Genomic DNA, 25,792 nt, shown 5'->3' on the forward strand with positions numbered 1-25,792 from the left:
ATCACTATTTCAGAGACCACAAAAATGAGGGAGCCATAGTGTTTATTTTCGAGGAATACACAAACTGGCATGGTGAGCTGTATGCTGTACCAGGTTTCCTGGCTCTACCTTACATTTCTGGCTTCTAAATGGTCCCCTTTGCATTCCCACGTCCACCTCTTTAGCCCACCCTTTTAACCAATCTCTTGTGCTCCCTCTGCCCTCCTACTTCAATTTATTCTTTATGGTTCTATTAATTTTGCACATTTCAATTACAACTATTTTTCATGTTAAAAATAAATGCTAGTATTTCCCCATTACCTACAAAGTTAGGGATAGAATGCTCCAGTTTGGCATTCAAAATTCTCTACTGTATCAGTTAGGCTTCCTTCAATTGTAAGCAACTGAACCAATTCTGGCTAATTTAAGCAGAAAAAGATTTGCACTAGTTCACAAAATCAAAGTTCAGTCATTTCCATGTTTTGTATGATTCCTTCTTAAAATTCTCATTTTTAGAGAGTATCTGATGCAACATATTTCCAACTCTTATCAGTAGAAAGACCTAAGGCTTTGACTGAAAGACCACCTATAATTATGCTCACTGGGGAAAGAGAGTTCTTTCAAAACAAATTTGGGGTGCTGTTTCCAAAAGGAGAAACGAATGTTAAGGAGGAAAACCAAGAAATGCCCACTACATCCAAATAGAGCCCCAGTCCAATTGAAGTAAAATTGGGTACAGTGGAGAGGAATTCTGTGAGTGCTGTTCTGAGACATCTGAGATCAAAATGGGGAAAATAACCAAGGGACCTAATACTTGATCATGTCAGTGTACTCAGTGCGGAGGCAGAAGGCTAGTGGTTTGAAGTAAATGTTTCAAACAATGTATGGAATGATTCCAGAAGTCACTGTGAGTCGTAAGGATAAATATCACCTGTTTTCATTTTTTCTGTAATCAACCAATTTCCACATACTATACAATGTTCTGTAAAGAACATTGTAATTATTTTTTGAAAAATAAGTTAACCACCATAATACAGGAACAGCCAGAATTTTATTGGGGAGAAAGTCAGTAGGGTTAAGGGCAAGTTCTGTAACTTTAGGAGGGTAACAAGTCTTCCGCTTCCAAATTCAAGAAAGGTGCAATGATCTCCCGTAGCTCCCACATCGTGCGGCGCCCAAGCATTCTAGGGAGCACCCTTTCAAAGACAAATGTAGCATCAAAAAATAGTATGTAGCATGAAAGTCCAGTGAACACGAGGACGTAAAACATGACGAAAATCCTCAGTGCACATTTCCTGCAAGGAAAGAAAACATCTGTGTTGAGAAAATTCTCAAGATAACATGGACAGGATCCCAGCTCTTCCACCCAGGTAGCCCGAAAACTTTAACTAAGTAATTGAGTTTCTCTTGACTTCAGTTTGTGTCTGTGAAGGAAGAAGCTTGGAGTAGAGCCGCAGGTTAAGTCCGCGCTAGGGCTGGCATAGGAATTCCAAGATCCTACATCCATGAAACAATGAAACCCCTAGAGAACGTGGGGCCCTTTTTCCTTTGAAATGCCCTTCTCACATTCTAGCAGGTTAGTGCAATCTTTACCTCACTTGTGAAGTATATGATGCCTGTTTTGGGGCAGATAAAGGCACAGGCAGTGAGATTTTCCCCGGACACAAAATATAATGTGATAAATGGCATTCAGCTAGCTTTTATCCTGGCACCAGACTTTTTTTTTTTTTTTAATAAAGTAATATAAGCTTTTTCAAATCCTTGAAGATTCCTCCTGGACTATACCTATGGTATATTTTATTTGCTTCTAAGTGCTTGCATTATTATTTTCTTTTTTTTTCCTTCCTACCGCTGCCCTATTATTTTCCAATTATAAATGCCATATACGATTAGGGTAGAAAATCTGGAAAATTTTGAAAAACACAAAGAAGAAAAGAAAAGAAATGTCACAGATAATCCAATTAACCCAGACAATTACCATTTATAATACATTTCAGAAGAGAAACTCTACAGCATAGCTGAAGTTAGCTATGGATCTATTTTGTGACATAACTCAGTGGATTCTATAAACCTGAACCACGTTTCTTGCCATTATCCCCACTGGCTAGCTCTTGGCAGTTACACAAATAATTGATTTTAATTTACACATTTATCAAAGAGCAAGATATTCTATTAGGAAGGCGCTTAGAGGGCTGCCAACATGAAGTAGAAATGTCTCGCCCTCGAGAAGCACTAAATCTAGGTTTGTTCTTTCTTATGAAAAGAAAAACAACTCACTACAAAAACATATCTAATAAATAAACACTATTCTTTTTAAAGTAAAAAAAAGAAATAGTCATTTTTGGAAATATTAAACTACAACATTTTCACAGAAATACATTTTAACATTAAGTTTTTTAAGTGAAAAACAATTTTTATAAATCACAGATTATTTGGAAAACAGAGAAATGAATAAACTATAATCCCATCATCCTAATATAACCAGCTAAATTATTAATCTTTCCTTTCTTCGTTTCATCCCTTCTTTCTATTTTGTTTTAGTTTTCTGTTTAATTTCATTTTTCCTTTTGTTTAGAGTATGGCCTTCCGGTTTTTTCTGTTCTGCACTGAATATTCGAGGTATAGTTGCATTCATATTTATTTCTTAACACTACTGAATCGTTTGATTTTTATTTATAAATCAATATCATTTAACTTTTCAAAAATATTTAAATTTTCTATTATTAAGCAAATAACATGTATAATATTTAGTTTAAAAGATTCAGACATAATTTTCTTTGGAAAACATCCTAGCTACTAAATTAAAATATGTTTTTTCATCCTATCACCTGTATAGAACCAAAAATTAGTGTCATTAATAATTTTATTCATTTTGAACTTATCTTCTGTAAATAATAGAAATATTCTCCTGATAGTATGATCTTATCTCTAGAAAACCCCAAAGACTCCACCAAGAGACTCTGGAATTGATAAATAAATTCAGCAAAGTCTAAGGTTACAAACTCAATGTACACAAATCAGTAGCATTCCTATATACCAATAACAGTTAAGCTGAGAGTAAAATCAAAGGTTCAATACCATTCACAATAGCTACAAAGGAAATAAGATACCTAGGAATATACTTAACCAAGAAGGTGAAAGATCTCTACAAAGAGAACTACAATACACCAAAGAAAAATCGCAGATGACATGAACAAATGGAAAAACATATCATGCTCATGGATCGATTGGCAGAATCAACATTGTTAAAATGTCCATACTACCCAAAGTGATTTACAGATTCAATGTAATCCCCCTCAAAATACCAACATCATTTTTCACAGATCTAAGAAAAATAATTCTATGCTTCGTTTGGAACCAGAAAAAAGCCTGAATAGGCTTTTTTGAGCAAAAAGAACAAATTGGAGCCATCACATTACCAAACTTCAAACTATACTACAAGGCTACAGTAACCCAAACAGCATGGTATTGGCACAAAAATAAAGAAATAGGCCAATGGAACAGAACAGAGAACCCAGATATAAAACCATCCACATATAGCCAACTGATCTTTGACAAAGCAGACAACAATATACACTGAGAAAAAGAAGCCCTATTCCATAAATGGTGCTGGAAAAATTGGATAGTCACATGCAGAAGAATGAAATAGGATCCATATCTCTCACCACCACAAAAATTAATTCAAGATGGATAAAAAACTTAAATGTAAGACATGAAACCATAATAATTCTAGAAGAAAATGTTGTAAAAATTCTTCTAGATATTGGCCTAGGTAAAGAATTTATAGTAATCACAGCAACAACAAAAATAAACAAATGGGCTTTGATTAAATTAAAAAGCTTCTGCACAGCTAGGGAAATAATAAACAAAGCAAATAGATAACCTACAGAATGGGAGAAAATATTCTCAAGCTATACATCCGACAAAGGGCTAATAACCAGAATCTACAAAGAACTAAAGCAAATCAGCAAGGAAAAAACAAACAGCCCCATTAAAAAGTGGGCAACAGACATGAACAGAAGCTTTTCAAAAGAAGATAGACAAATGGCCAATAAACATATGGAAAAATGCTCAACATCACTAATTATCAGGGAAATGCAAATTAACACTACAATGAGATATCACCTTACCTCAGTTAGAATGGATTTTATTAAAAAGTCCAGACAGAATTGATGCTGGCATGGACGCAGAGAAAAAGGAATGCTTATACACTGTTGATGGGACTGTAAATTAGTACAACCTCTATGGAAAACAGTATGGAGATTCCTCAAGAAACTAAAAATAGACTTACTATTTGATCCAGCAATCCCACTACTGGATATTTACCCAAAAGAAAAGAATCATTTTATGAGAAAGACACCTGCACTCTAATGTTTATTGCAACACAATTCATAATCACAAAGATGTGGAATCAACACAAGTGCCTATCAATTCATGAGCAAATTAACAAAATGTGGTATATGCATACTATGGAATACTACTCAGCCATGAAGAAGGATGAAATTAAGGCCTTTTGCAACAATTTGGATGGAACTGGAGACCATTATCCTAAGTGAAGTATATAAAGAATGTAAAAATAAACACCACATGTACTCGCTATTAAACTGGAACTAACTGATGAGCACAGATGTGCACAGAGGAAAGTAAAACTCAGAAGAAATCAAGCAGAGGGGAGGGCGGATGAGGGGATGAGCGAAAACCCACCTAAAGGGTATAGTGAGTACTATCTGGGTGATGGGCACACTTATAACCCTGACTTAAGCATAACAAAATCGATACATGTAACCAAAAATGTTTGTACCCCCATAATATTTTTTTCTTTTATTTATTTATTTTTAATTTCAGAATATTAGAGGAGTACAAACATTTTGGTTACATATAATGCCTTTGCCTCGCCCGAGCCAGAGCTACAAGCATGCCCTTCCCCCATACGGTGCGCTCCGTACCTATAAATTGTGTTTACCCACCCCAGCACCCCCTCCCCCCCATAATATTTTGAAATTTAAAAAAAATTTAAACATAAAAGAATAGAAATATTCTTTTAACTTTTGAATACTATTTAATTTTCAAACCTTGCCATGCATAAAACCTTTAATCTTTTCCAAAATTTTCACATTATTTGTAGTAGGTACAAAAGGACTGGGGGACTATACCAAGAAGAGGCCACCTTCTGAAGCTAAAAACAGAAAAATTGATACTTTGTGAATGAATAAATCACTATTTACTAGACCTCCTCAAAATGTTAGTGTACAAATATGCTTTAATGGAATTAATGTGTTTCCAGTTCTCTACCTAGAGACTTGGCAAAATTTTAGGCAATCTTAATTAGGATGTAATGATGTGAAAAAATGATGGCCAGTTCAACTGGATTATAATCCTCCCAAATAACACAAAGTGATAATTGAAAGGTATTCACTTATTTATTTGTTTTTGAGATATAATTCACATACCATACAACTTACCCTTTAAAGTGTACAATTCAGAGGCTTTTAGTTTATTTACAAGTTTGTACATCACCACTATCTAATTCCAGGAAATTTTTACCACCCCAAAAAGAAACCCCATACCCATGAGCAATCACTCTCTCCCTATTCCCCAATACCTCCAGGCCTGGCAAGCACTAACCTACTTTCTATCTGTATGGATTTTCCTATTTTGAATATTTCATATAAATGGAATCATACAATACATATCCTTTTGTGTCTGGCTTATTTCACTTAGCATAATGTTTTCTAAGATCATTCATGTTGTAGTAGGTATTAGTACTTCATTCTTTTTTTGCAGCTGAATAATACTTCATTGTGTGGCTAACTGCATTTTGTCTATCATCAGTAAATGGACGTTTGAATTGTTTCTGTTTTTGGCTATTATGAATTATGCTGCTCTGAACATCCACGCACAGGTATCTGTGTGGACATATGAATTCAATTCTTTTCGGTATATACTGAGGAGTGGAATTGATGGGTCATGTGATAACTCTGTGTTTCACATTTTCAGAAACTGCAAAACTGTTTTCCAAATTGGCTGTACCACTTTACAATCCCATGAACAATATTTGAGGATTCCAGTTTCTCCACATCTTCAATGCTTATTATTGTCTGTCTTTTTTATTATAGTCATCTTAATGGGGGTAAGGAGGTATCTCATTGTGGTTTTGATTTGCATTTCCTTAATGACCAGTGATGTTGATCATCTTTTCTTGTGCTTGTTGACCATTTGTGGAAATTCTTTGGAGAAATGTCTATCTAAGTCTCTTGCCTGTTTTTAAACTGAGTTATTTGGTTTTTTTTTTGTTGAGTTGTAAGAGTTCTTTATATATTTTGGACAGTAGATCCTTAATTTTTTAAGAGCTGAAAAAGTTGATTCTGACAATTTTTTTGCAGGTTTCTCTTTGATTTTATGTAGGAGAAAATTTTCTGAGGTCTTTACCATTTTCACTGATGTCACTCCTCACTTACTTATTAATGTAACATCTGTTGAGCTTTATGAGCATATTTTACATGTCATGTCCCAAAATGAAGAAGACAAGATTCCTGCCTTTGTGTATGCCATGGAGTATTAGGAGAAGATGAGTTTGAATTAATTTAATTGCAATACTATACTACAAGCTTTATGATGAGATTATTTGCAAGGTGGAGTGTGCCCACACCCTTACAACTTAACAACAAAAAGACAAACAACCCAATTTAGAAAACAGGCAAAGGACTTGATAAAAGAGGGAGCTGAAGATTCTACCTGGGTTGGTGGTTGGAGATAAAGAATCAGAAAAGTTTTCACAGAGGGGGCTACTACTCAGGGTGTATGTGATGGTGTGGCATCTCCTGAAAGGAATCCAAAGAGTCAGAGTTTGCTGGTTTATATTAATATGTCTCCAATACAGTACGAGAGAGAGGCACCCCATCCAGCAAAGGTTTTCAAATTTGCTTCTCAGTTATGTTCCTTTAATGGAGGTGGTTGCAACATAGTCTGTAGATACCATCCTTTAAGTTTAGATAGATATATAGAGATAAATTTGTCTATCTCTATATGTCTTTCTAAATAAATAGATATATTTATCCAAAGTGATAAGAAAGCAACCTATATCTGTATACCTAATGCAATATATCTACCTCAAAAACAACAGGAAAAATACTATGACTCCAATAAACATATAGACTTTTAAAGAACTTAAATACTTTACTAAAAAAACCCCAAATTTTAGTCAATACTTGAACAAAATGCAATCTTCCTATAGTTCATACATTTTGGAGCTTTGGTCCAGCCCACACTGGCCCCTTTCTCTGGCTTACCACGCGGTAACACGGGGAGGAGAGTCCTGCCCTAACGCAGGGGGTGGAGCCTGAAGAAGCTGCGGCTCCATTTCTTCAGTGTCCATTTCTTCAGGACTGTACTCAGAATCTGTGTTCCCGTCTTGCATTTGGTACATCCTCAGCTTTCTATTCAGCAGAGCCATGTCCTTGCAAAAGTCCTGAAAAAAAAAAAAAATTAATCAATTATTTAAAAAAAAAAGAAGAAGAAAAAGAAGATTCTAGATGTTTCCAAGTCTTACTATAGACAATGCAGAGTGCTTTTCCTCTGGAATACCTCAGGGGCGCACGTTAGACATCATGTGTAAGTCACATGAGGACATAAGGAGATCATTGGCAGGTACATAGCAGGGGGCTTACACATTCACAGTGTAAGGTAGCACCACGGTAGAAAATGAAACAAAACCCACATGCTAATCTTTAGCCACTGGATTGTTCCTGTAGGAAGACATCCTTGTGCTAAATCCATCTATTCAATTTGTTCATCTATGCAAAACATATTTATTGAGAGACTACTGCCTACCAGGCATTATTCTAGGATACAATGGTTAACAAAATAGAGAAAGAATGTGCAATCTATTACACGTGTATTTATAGGAGCAGGGGGGCAAGTAATAAACATCTAAACATATACACACATTAGATATTATAGATTAAGATATGTGCTAAAGAGAAAACAAATAAGGTGATAAAACAGAATAATTTGAGTAATTTGCGGTGGGGACATCTACTCTAGATAGGTGGTATGAGCAGGCACTTCTGAGCAGGTGACAGGCTGATTGATTGATTCATTATTTCATTCACCCATTCGCATTTACCTCAATGTCTAAGATCGTGTGGGATGAATTGAGAAATGATGTCATTTTTTGGGCTAGGGAGATTAGGAGAGGTCTGGAAGAAGAGATGACGTCTGAACTGAGCCTTGAAGAATGGGCAATATGTAGACACGGAGGCTAAGCTCCAGATGGCAGGATGAGAAGCAGATGTAGCACAGGGGTGTGAGAGCCTGGGAGGACAGCAGAATCGTGAGCTGCTCTGTTGGCCCCAAGCAGGATGCCGGGAGGGGAAGAAAAAGACAGTAAGACTAGAAAGAGACCAGGATGTGGTGCACCCTCAAATCCTAGGGAAAGAATTACCCCTGTATTTAGATCACCTGAGTTTATCATTGTTTGACTGTGTATGCCTGTGAAATCTTACCTCCATTCTTTCAATGAATTTCTCCTTTAATTCATGAGCTTCATTACAAACACCTGCCTAAAGAGAAAGCCACAGTTCCAGGTAAAATGAAAATTATATTTTTGTGGTTTATACAATACATTCTTACTCATTTTGGACACCACTTATAAAGTGGCTTCATTGAAATTTACTTTTACTCCATAAAATCCTTCCTCTTAGAGCAAATTCATAGTGTAATCATGAATCGCAAATTGTAAGAGGAATAACCAAAAGATTAACAAGATTATTGTCAAGACTTTAGGAGTACACATTTACACAATAGCAGCATATTAGAAATCATCCTTCTCTCTATGCATTACTCTGTCTTTCCTCCTTAAAAAAACTTCTATCAGGACACTAGTTAGAGAAACATACTATGTTTCTGAGAAAATAAGATTTCTTTTAAATATTTAAAATTTCATAAGTTATAAATGTAAGTCCTCATTATGTCATATTGAATATTCAGGCCCTATGGTTTAGCAAAAGAGCTGTCCACAAAAAGTTCTGTTTCATCTTTTCCTCCCAAGCCCCCTATAGGTTGTCAGATAGAGATAACAGATGATTTCGACAGTTTCTTTCAGGAAGAACAAGACACAGGCTGAAAGCAAACCATCACCTTCTAAGACATGAATGCCAATTGCACATATGCCATTAGTAAAGAATGCTTTTAGAGGTTTTAAATTAATCATTCCATAATAGACTTGCAGAATACTTTGAAAAGCAGAGCTATAGAGGAAAGAACGGTGTTCAGGGATTTAAGAAAGAGGAGTTTGAGAAATCACATTTCTAGAAATTGATTCTTAAAAATAGCACTTGCAAGAGCGAGCAAAGGCATGGCTTTTTGAGACATGGTTTATAATGGCAAACATTGATTATAAAGTCCCAAATATCCAACAAAATAACTTTAATAAATTTAAGCATGCATTATATAGCAGTAGGGGAAAAAAGGTAAAATGACATCTACTAGCATAGAAAATTGTTGAAGAAAAACTGCTAAGTGCAAAAGCAAGTTGTAAAACAATATGTGTAATATGATCCCATTAAAACAATAACAACAATGTGTAAAAATATGTATAGAAAAAATTTGAAAGAATATACATATACTAAAATATTCATTGTGTTTGTCTTTGAGGGAGTGGGATTATTTTTCATTGTTTAATAGTTCCATAATATTTTAATTATTAAAATAAGCATGCATTACTTTCATTAGAAGAAAAAAATATAGAAATGTATGTGAGAGCAAGAGTGAGACTGGTTCTTTACATCTGGAAATATGGGCAAATCACTTCATCTTTTGGAGTTCACACTTTTTTTTTCTGAAAATGAGGGTATAATCTAAATGACAATAAATTCCTTTCCAGGCCTAAAATTCTGAGTATATCTTTCATCGAATTTAAGATTTCATTCCCTGAAATTCTCTAAATGTGAGCTATCTTTGAAGAACTGTTTTCCTCCTTAGTGATAAAGCTATTTTGTCATTACCTGGTTAAATTTGTTATCCATTTCTCCTAATTGCTTTCTAATTTCCATGATCTTCTCCTATTAAAAAAAGGGAGTATAAAACAAAAGTTGTAATAAATGATGGGTGGAATTGAAATACAACTGATTTTTTAGGAGAAAGCATATTTATCATTAAAAAAAAAACAATTTGGGATTTAATAGAAGCTGGGTTCCCCCCCAACCCCCCACCCCCGAGTGTTCAACATTAAATCAAATCAGCAAAATATTACTGGCCACATCCTATGTAGGCGGCCATTGAGCCAGGCATTGTGCTCGTTGGATACAAGTAATAGGCGTGTTTACCCTCAAACAGCCTATAGATGAATTGGGAAATGTATACTCCACCCTCATTTTTTGCCAAGTTTATTCATCACCAACCCCCGAATCATTTAATTATTTAAAGATAATAATGCAATGATAATCACATTTTATTTAGTGTCCTAGTTTATTTATAGAGTAAATATCTTTATATAAAACTTATCAAAGATAACTAGGATGGGGTCAGTCTCAAAAGCAAAGTCTAGATGTTCACATGGAGATTTCAGAAAGCTTTGGGAACTTGGGGGCTCAATATCAGGAAATACCCAAAGGTCACCTCAAGTCCGTTCTGTAGCGTAAAGTTCTAAATGCATTTGTTTCTGGGCCGAGTGCTGTGGCTCATGCCTGTAATTCTGGGAAGCATTCTGGGAAGCCAAGGAGGGAGATTTGCTTGAGGTTAGGAGTTTGAGACCACCCTGAGCAAGAGCAAGACCCTATATCTACCAATAATAGAAAACATTAGCCAGGTGTGCGCCTGTAGTCCCAGCTACTCGGGAGGCTGAGGCAGGAGGTTCCCTTGAGCCCAGGAGTTGGAGGTTGCAGTGATCGATGATCACGCTATTGCGCTCTTTCCAGGATGACAGAGTGAGACTCTGTCTCAAAAAACAAAACAGATAAATACATTTATTTCTGTTTTGCTTTTTTAAAACAGTAATTTTACCAATTTTCCCTCCTTCTCCTTTCATCCCTTTCTTAGTCACTCCATTTCTTCATGAGGAATAAATAAGCCAATACATGTGATATTATTTTAAGTTTATTAACTTATTTCTCCTTTAATTTTCTCATATTTTACTTGCTGTTCCTATATCTATTTCTAACAGTCTTCACTTTTCCCTTCACCAGAGAAAACCCACAGCCATTCCTACTAACTTTGCTTTTGGAACAATTATATTTAAAGTTTTACATTTTTATTTATTACTACATTCATTTTCTGTAGCCTTTTCCATCAGCCTATAGGCTGAGGACAGAACTTGTGCAATTTCTTTTGAAGCCACATTTACTGAGGTATAATTCACATACAGTTAAATTCACCTTTTTAAAGTGTACTGTTCTATGAATTTTGCCAAATGCGTACTGTTGTGTAATTACCACCACAAGAAGATACAAAATATTTCCATCACCCCGCAAATTTCCTTGTAGCCCTTTGTTAATGTTCCTCCCTTTCTCCACTCCACCCTGTTCCTATAGTTTTGCCTTTTTCAGAGTGTTTATGATAAGTAGAATCATAAAATACATATGTAGCCTTCTGGGTCTGGCTTCTTTCTCTTAGCATAACGCATTTGAGATTCATTCATGTGGTCGGGTCAATCAGAAGTGTGTTCCTTTTCATTGCTGAGTAGTACAGCATTCCATCACATACATGTACTGCATTTTATCCACGTGGCAACTGGTGAATATTTGGGTTGTTTCTAAGCCAATGCCTGGTTTTTGGTTGTTTTTAATGTGTATAGAAAACTGCATATCTCCAGCATAGAGGATTTTCATATGCGTGATGTCCTCCCCTTTCATATTATCCTAAACCCCTCCTTTTTAAAAAATCCCACTTTCATTTATCCGTGTGCTCCTCTTTCTTCTCAGTCTTTTGATATTCATCCCTCCCTACTCCCACCCCTCCCCCTGCTGAAATCCACCATTCTGTAATACTCACAGCAGACTTTGACCTCTTCCCTTTTTTACAGTTTGCAATTTTCAAAGCCCAAGGATAGTGAAAAGAAACCTTTTCTTTTCAACTCACACAGAATGAAATTGTGACTCAACATGTTGGACTATCTCATGGTTAAAAGTAATTTTTCCCCAGGCAATAAATCTGTGCTGATCTGCAGATGACTTTGAATATACAAGGGGTCTAAATAAATAATACTTTTCTGCAATAAAGGAGACATTTCTCCTTTACTTCTTCCAAAATTCACTTAAACTCTTAATTTAAAATTTGAGATCAGTTAAAGCAGAGGCTGGCAATTTCAACAAAAAGAGGTAGTTAGACACAGAATTTTTTCTTTTTTTAAGGACTTCACTTCAAAGGCCTGACTTACCGTTTAGCAGAAAAACTATCACCCAGGACTCTGAAGTCTAATTTGTGCTCCAAGTTGATCTCTACCTTTCAGTGCTAGTATTCTATGACTATTAAAAAGATGGAAAATTAAACCTTTCTGTGCAAAGAGTCTCTAACAAATGCAAAGAGACAAAACCATCAAGAAAACTTTGGAGATTATGAAAACAACATAAGAACTCTTCGTGAAGACATGAAAGACAAACACAAGTAGATCTCTTATATTCCAAGGATGCGGTTCTCAACAAATATTTATTTCCTGGATATTTTCTCTGTACTGGCAGGTGCCGGGATATAAAGATTAAGAAAAGAAGTTCTCCCTTAAGGTACTTAAGATGGCAACAGATAGAAACCTATCATATTTGTCTCACCGAGTTTCTAGGGTGGGAGTCAAGTCTAGGCTTTTTGTGTTACCACTCATGTGGTGTTACCCAGGAGAAAGGTGCTCAGAACTGACCACCAGAGAGCACTCTCCCTTGTGACAGAGATGGTCTTACTTGTTATACCCTGTTGAACAATAGAAGGGGAGGGAAGGGGTGGCAGAAATCCCGAGCCTCCCAGACTGTCTCTTCCAAGCCTCCAGCTCACCTCGATGTATATCCCCTGATTGGGGTCAAGGTCCTGGTCCGCCAGCATCTCAGTTTGTTCCTCCAGGGATATCACCTCATTTAATAAGCTGCAAACAGACAACGAGATAGACTAAGTCCTGTGGATCAGGAAAAATCACTCAATAGAGGAGATATTTTTCTTCTTTCAAAAATGAAATGCCTACCCTATATAAAAGGACACCTGGGTAGTGATTGTATTGGAATGGGAAGTTAGAAATGAAATTCAAGAAGGAAAAAAGCGCTCTAAGTAATCTAGATAATACTAAGGAGATTTGAGGCTTAACTGGATACAGGAACTGAAAATTAAAATGATTAAATTATAAGTTTCTAAAATTTCTAGAAAAAAACACACAGAAAATCTATGGGACCTAAGGACTAGGCAAAGAGTTCTTAGACTTGACACCAATCACAATCTGTACAAAGGAAAATTGATAATTGGACCTTATCAAAATTAAAAATTTTTATTTGGCTAAAGACTGTTAAATGGATAAAAAGACAAATTACACACATGGGAAAATATTTGCATATCACATATCCAGCAAAAGCCTTGTATCTAGAATTATAAACATCTCTCAAAACTCAGCATTAAAAAACAAACTAATTAGAAAAAGCAAAAGACACGCATAGACATTTCACCAAGAGGCTATATAAATAGTAAATGAACACACAAAGGAGGATGGTCAACACCATTGGCCTTTAGAGAAATGCAAATTATAACTACAATGAGATATCTCTACATACTTATCAGAATGGCTAAAATGAAAAATAGTGATAACACCAAATGCTAATGAGGATGTACAGAAACTGGATCAGTTACACATTGGTGGTAGGAATATAAAATTTACAGCTGCTCTGGAAAATAGTTTGACAGTTCCTGTTAAAACTAAAAACAGACTTATCCCCTAAGTTTTTGTTCTACAGGTCTCTGCCAAATGTAAAGCCCTCTGGCCCAAATTCTTTATAAAATTAGTTCAGAAAATATTTATTCAGCATTTACTATGTGCTAGATATTATGATGAGTGCTAATTATTACAATAGAGAACAATGCAGGCAAGGCCTTTTACCTTTTGGAGGTTAAATATTATGTGGCAGGTAGACAAAAAAATCTATAAAAAATTAGGCTGGGCGTGGTGGCTCATGCCTATAATCCTAGCCCTCTGGGAGGCCGAGGCAGGTGGATCGCTTGAGGTCAGGGGTTCGAGACCTGCCTGAGCGAGACCCCGTCTCTACTAAAAATAGAAATAAAAATTATCTGGACAACCAAAAATATATATAAAAAAAATTAGCCGGGCATGGTGGCGCATGCCTGTAGTCCCAGCTACTTGGGAGGCTGAGGCAGTAGGATTGCTTAAGCCCAGGAGTTTGAGGTTGCTGTGAGCCAGGCTGACGCCACGGCACTCACTCTAGCCAGGGCAACAAAGTGAGACTCTGTCTCAAAAAAAAAAAAAATTAGAATGTTATTAATGTTTTGGGTTCCAACCAAGATGGAGTAACAGGAATTGGTTTTAGCCTCCCACCTTAAACAATTTAAAAAATCGAAAGAATATATGAAACAGTGGTTTTCAGGTATTGAACAACAGGCAGTGCAGGGCAATAATCCCTCAGAGAGGGAAACAAATGAGATGAGCTCTACAATTACTTTAGCTTATTTGCTGGAAAGAATTTCCGGACTCAAGTCAGACAAGGGGGATTCAGGAGAAGCTTGGGGGTTTCCATGAGTTGAGAAGACGGAGTTAGATGTTCAGGGAGGGCACAGAGGTTATGGTTGCATGGCAGAGAGCCAGAGAGGAGAGAGCTGCACAGAGAAAGAGCTCCAGAGATCTTCCCACTTGAGAAAGTCCCACTTGAGTCTTAAACTGAGTCACACACATGCAACTACTTGAGATGGGGGTTGGGGGAAATCCTAACAGATTGGAGTAGGGAGAACAATCTTTAAAGATCATGCAGTGCAGAGGATAATTAATGTTCCTATCAGCCAAAGTGGGAAAATTTTATAATACACAAGTCATCAGATAGAATACTCAGAAAGCACTGCTTCAGTAGTGGAGCCATATTAGTCCTATACTAAAGACTGCTTTGGTCCTGCCTTACAACAATTAAAAGCAAGCCTCAAGAGGATAAAACCACTTCTAAGTAACTTAATTGTGTCCAGAACAAAGCTCAAGATTTAAGAGTACACACACACAAACACACACACACACACACACCCCTCTCAAGAATATTCAAAACCAAACAAGATACAATTCACAATGTCTGGTATTCAATAAAAAATTACTAGGCATACAAAGAAATAGGAAACTACAATCTAGCAGAAAGTGAAAAAAAAATCAATAGAGACAGGTTTATAAAAGATCTAATGATAGAATTAGTAGATAAAGTTACTTTAAAAGTTATTATACCTATATTTTATTGTCCAAGGAGGTAGAGGGAAACATGAGTACATTAGGAGGGATATGAAAGATAGAAATTAGTGCAATAATTCTCCAGTAACAGATCTCAGCCATTAGAATGGCTTTACCAAAAAGACAAAAAATGACAGATGCTGGTGAGGATGTGGAGAAGACGGAACTATTATACATTGTTGGTGGGAATGTAAATTAATACAGCCATTATGGAAAACAGTATGGAGGTTTCTCAAAAAAACTAAAAATAGAATTACTATATAATCCAGCAATCCTACTACTGAGTATTTCAGTAAAGGAAATCAGCATATCAAAGGTATTCCTGCATCCCCTTGTCCATGGCAGCATTATTCACAATAGCCAAGATATGAAATCAACTTATGTTTCCACTGATAGATGCATGGATAAAGAAAACGTGGTGTGTGTGTGTTTGGGGGTTGTATTTATATAATGAAACATTATCCAGAACAAAGAATGAACTACAATTTCTGCAACATGGATAGAACTGGAGGTCACTATGTTAAGTGAAATAAACCAGGCACAGAAAGACAAATATCTCATGTTCTCACTTATATGCAGGAGCTGAAAAAAAAAGTCGATCTCATGGAAATAGAGGGTAGAACGATAACTACCAAAAGTGAGGGGGAAGCATGAAGAGAGGTTGGCTAATGGGTACAAACATACGGTTAGTTAGAAGAAATAAGTTCTAGTGCTTGAAAGCACAGTAGGGTGGCTGTAGTTAATAATAAGTTATTGTCTTTTAAAATAGCTAGAACAGAAGATTTGAAATGTTCCCAACACAAAGAAACAATAAATGTTTGAAGTGATAGATACCCTAAATACCCTGATCTCATTATTATATATTGTTTGCATGTATCAAAATATCACATGTACCTCATAAATATATGTATCAATAATAAATACCTCATAATTATGTATCAATAATAAATAAATAATAAAAATCCGTCATGAACATGCATGCAAAAATACAGTTTTAGCAAACTGAATCCAATAATATAACAAAAGGATAATATATCATGAATAAGTAGGGTTTTTCCAGGAAATTCAAGGCTGGCTCAGCATTCAAAAATTAGTCATTTTAATGTACCATACCAAGAGACTATAAACAAACATAAAAACAAAAACATAATTATTTATAGATGCAGCAATAGCTATTTAGTGTCATTCCTAATTTTAAAAATACCTCTGGCTGAGCTCATTGGTCCATGTCTGTAACCCCAGCACTTTGGGAGGCCTAGGTGGGAGGATGGCTTGAAGTCAGGAGTTCAAGAACCCTGTCTCTACACAAATTTTTTGAAAAATTAGCTGGGCATGGTGGTGCACATCTGTAGCCCCAGCTACTCAGGCTGAGGTAGGAGAATTGCTTGAGCCCAGGAGTTTGAGGTTGCAGAAAGCTATGATGATGCCACTGCCCTCCAGCCTGGATGACAAATCGAGACCCTGTCTCTAAAAAAAAAAAAATCCTCAGTAAACTAGGAAAAGAAGAAATTTTATCAATCTGAATAAAGAGCAGCTATTTTTAAAATAACAAAACAGCTAACATCATACTTAACACTTTTCCTGTAAGATTGGAAACAAGGTAAATATGTTTGCTCCCCACTGTCACCCTTCCCATTCAACGTCCTACTGGAGGTTCTAGGCAATACGATAGAGCAACAAAAAGAAGTGAAAGGCTTACAGATTGGAAATGAAGATATAAAGCTGTCTCTATTTGCAGATTACATGATTATATATGTAGAAAACCCCAAATAACCTACAAAAACTATTGGACCTAATAAATGAGTTTAGCAATGTCACAGGACCCAGGGTCAATACACAAAACATCAATTGTATTTCTATATAATAGCAATTAACAATTGAACATGGAAATTTTTAAAAAACTATTTATAATAGCACCAAAACCATGAAATACTTAGGCATAAATCTAACAAAATATGTGAAATATCTGTACACTGAAAACTATACAACACTGATGAAAGGAATCACAGACAAATAAATAAAAAGATATACTGTGTTCATGGATTGGAAGATTCAATATTGTTAAAGTATTAATTCTTCCCAAATTTATCTATAAATTCACTGCAGTTCCAGTTAAAATCCCAGCAGAACTGACAAGCTTATTCTAAAATCTAAAATCTGAAAAATCAAAAAAAAAAAAAAATAGAATGACCAAAACAATTTTTAAAAGGTAGAACAAAGTTGAACAATTCTTAGCACCTAATGTCAAGATTTAACATAGAGCTATACTAATCAAGACAGGGTGGTATTGGTGAAAGGATAGACATATAGATAAATGGAACAAAAACTAAAGAATTGAAAAATAGAGTCAGTTCATTAATTTTCAACAATGGTATAAAGAAACTCCATAGAGAAAGTAAACTCTTTCAACAAATGTTGCTGTAACCATTGGATACATATATGCAAAAAAAAAAAAAAGGAAAAGAGGAAAGAAAGAATATACATATGTCAAAAAAAGAATTTCAATCTCTACCTCATACCATATATAAAACTTAAAATGAATCATAGCTCAAAATATAAAATCTAAAACTATAAAAATTCTGGAAGTAAACAGAAGAGAAAATCATTTTGACCTTGGATTAGGCAAAGGTTTCTTACACACACATACCAAATTATGATCCATAAGAGAAAAAAGGTGATAACTAGAACCTTGTAAAATTAAGAACTGCTCCTCCAAAGACACTGTTAAGTGTATGAAAAGACAAGTCACAAACTGGGAGAAAATATTTGCAAATCACACACTGAATATCTGGACTTTTATCCAGAATATATAAAGAACCCTTAAAACTCAATAATAAATAGATCAGCAACCCAATTCTTTAAATGGGCAAAAGATATAAACAAGACATTTCACCAAAGAAGGTGTACATATGGAAAATAAGCACATGAAAAGATACTCAACATCATTAGTTATTAGCTACATGAAAATTAGAAAGCACAATGAGATATATCTACCAGATCTATTAGAATGGTTACAGTAAAAAAAAAAGAAAAGAAAAAAAAGTTGATAATACCAAGTGCTGATGAGGATGTAGAGCAACTGGAACCCTCATACAGTGTAGGAAGGCATGCAACAAAAAGACACAGCCGCTTTGAAACCATTTGGCAGTTTCTTATAAATATAAACATACATTTACTGTATGACTCAGTATTCTTATTCCTGGTACATACATTTACTGTATGACTCAGTATTCTTATTCCTGGTTGTTTACCCAAGGAAAATAAATATGTATGCTCTAACAAAAACCTACACATGAATGTTTATGGAGTCTTTATTCATAATTGCCAAAATTCCTAAATGTTCTTCAGTTGATGAAATGATAAAATGTGGTTTATTTATATACTATCCAGCAACAAAAAGGAACAAACTATTGATGATGCATGCAAGAATATGGATGACTCTCAAACGCGTTACACTGAGAGAAAGAAGGTGGACTCAAACAACTACGTATTCTATGATTCCATTTTTGTGACATTCTGGAAAAGGCAAAATGATAGAAATAGAGAACAGATCAGTGGTTGCTGCAGCTCGAGGGCATGAGGGACTTGGGGAGTGACAAAAGTGTCCTGCATCTTCACTGTGGTGGCAACATAATTGCATGCATTTTTTCAAAACTTATAGAACTATACACTAAAAAAAATAATTTTACCATTATAAAGTGTTCCTTAATTTAAAAAAGCTAATGTATAGGGTTTGAATTAATAAAACCACAGAATCCTTTTTAAAAAGAATATTACTAATGCTTTGGAAGAAAAAAAAACGCCCATTTTGGATAGGATGGTCAGGAGAAGGCCTCTGTGAAGAGATGTTTAGCTGAAAGGTAAAGGAGATCTTTAACTGAAAGGTGAAGAAATAGCTAGGAGAAGAGTAGCCCTGCAGTAGGAAAGAGTTTGGAATGCGGCAGGAAAGTTCAGAAGGCCAGGGGCACTTATTTCTAAGAATAGCTTCCATTTAGTAATTTTTTTTTATGTACTAGGCCCTGTGTTAGTGTCTTTGCATACAGAATTTTATTGAATCCCCACAATAAACCAATGAAGTGGCTGTTGTTATTTTCTCTTTATAGGAGAGAAAAGTCAAGGCTTAAAAATGGTTAATTAATGTATCCAAGCAATGTCAGTGTCAAGAATCAAACCTGGGTCCCTCTGACTCCAAAGTCCACTCTCTTTATACCAGTGACTAAATAACTAACAATTAATTTTATCTTTTTTGTTTCATCTTAAAACTTTCCACTTAAATTGAGAGACACATTAGCCAACATACTGTACATTTTTTTTCCATGCCCTGCTGGTTGGTTTGGACAATAATGAATAACCCTCAAGTTATTGGTGACCCAGAGACCTCCCTTTGATAACTACTAACACAGATTCAAAAAAGGAGTGTATGAGAGAAATCCTTAAGAGAGAGCAAAGATGCAAGTAATTTTAAGCTTTGAGATTTTGTGACATTTGACTTCTAATCATAAGACTTTATACTCCTTAGTCTAAAGACTTTATCTCCCTAAACCCAGAGTTTCTTGAGTTTTTGAAGCTATGAAACATTCCACTATTTTCTGACCAACCCCAACACTCTACAATTACCTCTTCACTGTGGTTTCTGTTACGTTTATTTTTTGTATAATATTGTTAATTTTGTCCATCCAACCTATGTCATCAGCTCTGAGTTCTTGCAGTTGCAAGTCCATCTTTGTATTCCAGTAGTTTACATTGAAGAACATGCTCTCCTGACACCTGCAGAAATGTTAGGATCAGTTTCAAGGTAGACAGTGGGAAACATCTCACATAGCCGGAAGCTTTCTTCCTTTGAATAGCCAGTTGGCCTGTTTAGTCATTTCTTATCACCAAAATCGGCCAGTGGGCACTTAGGCCCTGAGGAGAAAGGAGTGAACATTTATCTGATATCTACTTTAACAGATCTTTAAAAGGCTGAATAAAACAAAGCATATTTTTTATTTGGTAAAAAAAAAAAAGATATATTTTTAATTTCCCTGCATAGAATTAATGTTAAATATTGATATCAGGATAGTGGTTACATCATGGTGGGGGAGGAAAGGTAGACACTAGGGAAAGGATCCACAAAGGCTTGACAATATATATACTTTTTTTTTTTTTTTTTGAGATAGGGCCTCACTCTGTCACTTATGCTAGAGAGCTAGAGTGCAGTGGCATCATTATAGCTCACAGCAACCCTAAAACTCCTAAGCTCAACCACTCCTCCTGCCTCAGCCTCCTGATCAGCTGGGACTATAAGTACGCGCCACTATAGCTGGCTAATTTTTCTATTTTTTTGGTAGAGACAAGGTCTTGCTCTTGCCCAGGCTGGTCTTGAATTCCTGGGGTCAAGCAATCCTCCTGCCTCGGCCTCCCAAAGTGCTAGGATTCCAGGCGTGAGCCACCATGCCTGGCCTTACAATATACTTCTTCTTTTTTTTTTTTTTTGAGACAGAGTCTCGCTTTGTTGCCCGGGCTAGAGTGCCGTGGCGTCAGCCTAGCTCACAGCAACCTCAAACTCCTAGGCTCAAGCAATCTTCCTGTCTCAGCCTCCTGAGCAGCTGGGACTACAGGTATGTGCCACCATGCCCGGCTAATTTTTTCTATATATTTTTAGTTGTCCAAATAATTTCTTTCTATTTTTTAGTAGAGATGGGGGTCTCACTTTTGCTCAGGCTGGTCTCAAAACTCCTGACCTTGAGCGATCCTCCCACCTTGGCCTCCCAGAGTGCTAGGATTACAGGTGTGAGCCACCTTGCCCAGCCAACAATATACTTCTAATGATAATTATGATTTTCATATCTAGAAAATTATCTGAATGTTAATATATGTATTAATTCCAAGCTCCAAATAAAACTTTGCAAAGAGAACTCCATGCTCTGTCTACATCCTTAGAAAGGTCCCTACTTTGCTTTCTCGCTGGAACATGTAGTAACCTGTGCACATAGGTGCTTTACGGTTCAAGACATACGGATTTTAAATATTCCAGGCTTTCCCTAAGTTCACTGCTTAAATTTCATTTTTCCCTCCACACAACATTATTAAATGTTCTCTCTTGCGTGGGTCAAGGCTTACAATTCAGGGCTGTTCTTCTCTGCAAACTGCAAAGATGTGGACTCCTGAGCGTCTTCATGAACGATATCTGCTTCCTGCTCACCCTGCTCATCGCTCTGCAGATCCTGGCCGTACTCAGACTCCTCCTCTGATGTATCCTGATAAGGATGATGAAGGAGGCAAAGCAGAACAGAAGGGTTATCACAAGAGGTGGGAGTTCGTCTAGCCCCACCCGATCCCCCTTCTCTGGGGGCAAGTGCACAGTCCTCTTTGAGACTGGAGCTTTCTAATGCATTTGTTAGAGGAGCACACATGCCCTTCTGCTCTGTTGACAGGGGAAGGCCGGGGCAGGGACATGTGGAACATCAGCATCCACATGCAGAGCTCTTTCCATTGCTGACAAGTGACAGAAATCCACCTGACCGCGGACTCTCAAACTCCACCCAAATAAGATGACTGGTCTCTTCAAAAAAAAATCAATGTCATGGGAAAGAAAAGTTGGTGGGACTGTTCTATATTAAGAGAGTTCAAAGAGCCGTAACAACTGAATAAATTATATAGATCTTGTTTGGATACTGGTTTAAAACTGATTATAAAAAACATTGGGGGAACAATTGAAGAAATTAGAATATTTAGAGAATTGAGGACGTTAGATCATATTATGTAATTATTGCTAATTTTCCTAAATGTGAAAGTATTTTGGTTATATGGAATAAAGTCTTTATTTTTAGAGACACTTTCTGAAGTAAACAGGGATGAAGTGTCTTTGACCTACTTTTAAATGGTTCAGAAAATTCCATCTATTTATATACATAGAGATAAAGCTAATGTGACAAATGTTAAAGATTTTTAAATCTAGGTGTGGGAATATGGTTGATCGTTGGATAATTAATTATATTATGTTCTCTTTTTATTTCTATTTTTTCATATCAAAGAGTTTGGGAGAAAAGCCTACTCCATGAGTTTGATGACCAAAATTTATCTGTTTCTTTATTCTTTGCCTTGTTCTAGAAAAACATTCAAGGCATTTTCCAGTATTTCAATTCTATGCATGTGAAAATTGACAATGATTTATCTTCGAACATTTCTCTTCTTTAGTAACTACATTGTGAAATATTTCTTCTGTCCTTTGAAGAAGTTTGATCTGAAATTCCTGTGTTTCAGCAGAACTATTTTTAAACTAGAAGGAGAAACAGTTGGAGTAGGGAGAACAGGATCGGTCTCTTTTTGAAATGTCTGCATAAACTACTGGCCAAGACAATAGGCATAACTAACATTCACATAACTCTTTACAAATTGCTTTCATGTGCATTATTTCTTTTCATTCTCATGATAGATCTGAGTAGGAGAAAGGCAGGTATTGAAATCTCTCGGCCATTCATTTTTAGTGATTTGCCCAAGGTCCATAGAGTATAGACGGTGGCCTCCAAAAAGATATGCCTGTGTCTTAATACAGTACTAGGTCCCTGTGTACATTATGTTATTTGAAATCTTTGTAGATGTAATTAAGTTAAGGATCTTGAGTTACGATCATCTTAGATTACTTGGATGGGTTCTTAATCCAATGACGAATATCCTAATGAGAGACAGAAGAGGAAAAGACAGACACAGAGAAGGCTGTGTGAAGACAGAGGCAGAGGCTGGAGTTATGCAGCCACAAGCTGGTGAAGCCTGGAGCTCCAGGAGCTGGAAGAGGAAGGATTCTCCCCTGGAGACAGATTAAGGGTAAACAGATGAATTCTACTGGAAGACAATGTGCTAGCGGGGGGGGGGGGGGGGGGGGGGGGGGGGTGATTTTACATGTGGTGATTTGCTTTAAGGTGAAAAAATGTCACAGTTATTTTAGAAATCCCCAAAGACAAAAAATAACATATAATACACTTTTTTTTTTTTTTTTTTTTGCATGGAAAGACTAGTAAATCCCTCATGTTGTAACAGCAGCATCCAGTGGAAACAATGCCACCTTCCGCCTCCCTCCTGGTTTTAAGCTCTGAAGTTCTGTGCCTGTTAGGAGGAAACCCTCAGACATTTTTCTTACCACTTTGAGATATGGAATGTGAAGTTTCTCTCTTCACCCACTGTGACATTTGAGTGTCTCCCTTACCCATGTTTTAGCGTCCACCTTGTGAAGGAAGTCATTTTGAGGGTTTTCAGAGAAAACGTCGTCCTCATCATCTGACCTGTCCAAGACGTCTTCCAGTATGGTAATTTCCTTTAGCAAACTGCAAGCCACACAATCCAAACAGAGCCTGTCATTACAGGGCCAGCACATAGGCCTGCCTTACATGTTTCTAAGGAGAGAACGCTGAGATATTTCCCAGCCCCAGGGAGCACCTGCTATCCACGTACTGAGTTCATTCTGTGTGAATGATGCCTCACATAGTGTATGGCACGAGATAGGAATAGAGGGGGCTGGAGAAATAAGTTTTCACTGAATTCATCTATTATTTAACAGCGAGATTGCAAATTCCAAAGTCATTACAGCCGTGTGCATATGTATGTATAAATGTGTGTGCAAAATAAGTAAATTAATGTCCTGTTTTAAAAAGTAGAGTTTAAAAATGTCGTATGATTCTGGGCAGAGTAAGTCTACAGTGTCTTCTTGATCTCTAGCCTACACCGTCCTTTCCACAACGTTTACTAGTTTCTTTATTTTTCCACAGAGAATCTTTGCATAAATAAGCAGATATGTTTATATATGTACGGATGTATACATATACAGTATGCACCTTTTAAAACATAAATGGGAAGATACTTATACACTCTATTCTGCGCTTTGGATTTATTTTTTAACAACATATCTTGGAGTCCCTTTCACATTAGTAAATGCAGAGCTGCCTCATTTTTACAGTGGCTATGTGGTATTCCATTGTGAGGCTGCATGATAATTTTCTAACCAGTTTTTTATTAGCAGATGTGTAGAATGTTTCTAGTCATTTGTTGCTATAAACCGTGCTGGAGTGAATATCCTTATGCATCCACATGTTATTGTTGTGTACGTGCATAAGTATATCTATTAGATAACCCTAAAAGTAGAATTGTTAGGTCAATTGATATGTGTATTCTAAATTTTGATAGATTTTTTTCCCAAAGTATACTTTAAAGAGTTTGAATCAATTTACACTCTCAGTAAAAAATGGGGAGAGTGCCTGTTTTCCCACTCCTTTTCTAGAACCAAGTATTATTAAAGGTTTTGATCTTTGCCAATCTGGTACATTTAAACTAGTATCTCATTTTAGTTTTAGTCTCATATCATATGTATAAAACTCATTTGTATTTCCTTTTCTGTAATAATTGTGTTGATGTCCTTCACCCATTCCCTATTTGACAGGTGTAATTTTGCTGGAGTATACACACATGCACACTTTCTCTCTCTCTCTCATATACTTTTGAATGAATCACAGTAAATGTGCGATGTAGGTCTATAGCAGTAGCTCCCAGTCTGTAGGCCTTGAACCCTGAGGTTGGAGGTGGTAGTGGGGGCAGTCACTCCACATCTATCCTGCAAAGGAAGGGATCCCAGAATCTATATACATTTCTATAGACCGAATAAATATTGCTTGTATGAGTAAACACTGCCCAAAGTTTCCAAATGCATATGCTACTGTCTTCAACAAATTATAAATACATTTAAGAACATCTCTGATATCATGATAGCTTTCTTGACATATGAGGGGTTCTTGGAAAATCTTTAAAAATGTTTTTCCTATTCAAAAAGAGTATTGGTTTATATTAGTACATACTTTTATCATGTACTAACAAATATATATATGTATTTATATGACTGTTTGTACTCTCTCTACTCCAGCAAGTATTTAAAATGGGTTGGTTATATCTTTAGCAGGTGAAGATAATGAGGCCACAAAACAACATATTTTCCCAATTGATGAGTCTCGACAATTTCTTTTTAACTGGTATCTGCCTCATTTGTGACTGTAGTGTCCCCCTTTAGGGTCTCAGAAGGCCCACCGCAGTAAATATTCATGAGACTAAAGGTAGATCAATTGTAGAGAAGAATGTCAACCCACACCCTGAACTTCGAAACCTCATCGTTTGTATCCCCTGGCCCGAGGAAGTCTCTAGTCGGAACTCTCCAGAAACCCCTCCTGCGAGCTCTATGCCGACTTACTTCTGCATTGCACCTTCAGCCACGTTGAGGTTTGGGAGAAAGCCATTATTTTTCTCAGTCAACTGTTGTTCCTTCCAGTCTGTCTTCATCTGCAGAGACATCTCATCATTTAGATTTGTGGGTGAGAGAGCCATTTCTTCAGCACTGCAAGGACAATGATGACAAGAAGGGTTTTATGGCAGGATTGGCAACTACATCCTCTC

The 25,792-nt window shown here is 36.3% G+C and overlaps 1 protein-coding gene across 1 annotated transcript; it reads right to left on the reverse strand.

Moving 5' to 3' along the window:
- Window positions 1-1,011: 1,011 nt before the first annotated feature.
- SMCO2 (single-pass membrane protein with coiled-coil domains 2) lies at window positions 1,012-25,723 on the reverse strand. The gene is made up of 8 exons (XM_045554145.1): window positions 25,590-25,723; window positions 23,583-23,682; window positions 21,482-21,618; window positions 19,997-20,146; window positions 12,958-13,045; window positions 8,484-8,540; window positions 7,269-7,447; window positions 1,012-1,274 (listed from the first exon to the last, which is right to left on the reverse strand). Exons 1-8 carry the CDS (start codon window positions 25,721-25,723, stop codon window positions 1,076-1,078), a joined length of 1,044 nt encoding a protein of 347 aa, XP_045410101.1. The 3' UTR covers window positions 1,012-1,075.
- Between the last annotated feature and the right edge of the window lie 69 nt (window positions 25,724-25,792).

This window comes from Lemur catta, chromosome 6, assembly GCF_020740605.2.
Source record: "Lemur catta isolate mLemCat1 chromosome 6, mLemCat1.pri, whole genome shotgun sequence".
Classification (NCBI taxonomy): domain Eukaryota; kingdom Metazoa; phylum Chordata; class Mammalia; order Primates; family Lemuridae; genus Lemur; species Lemur catta.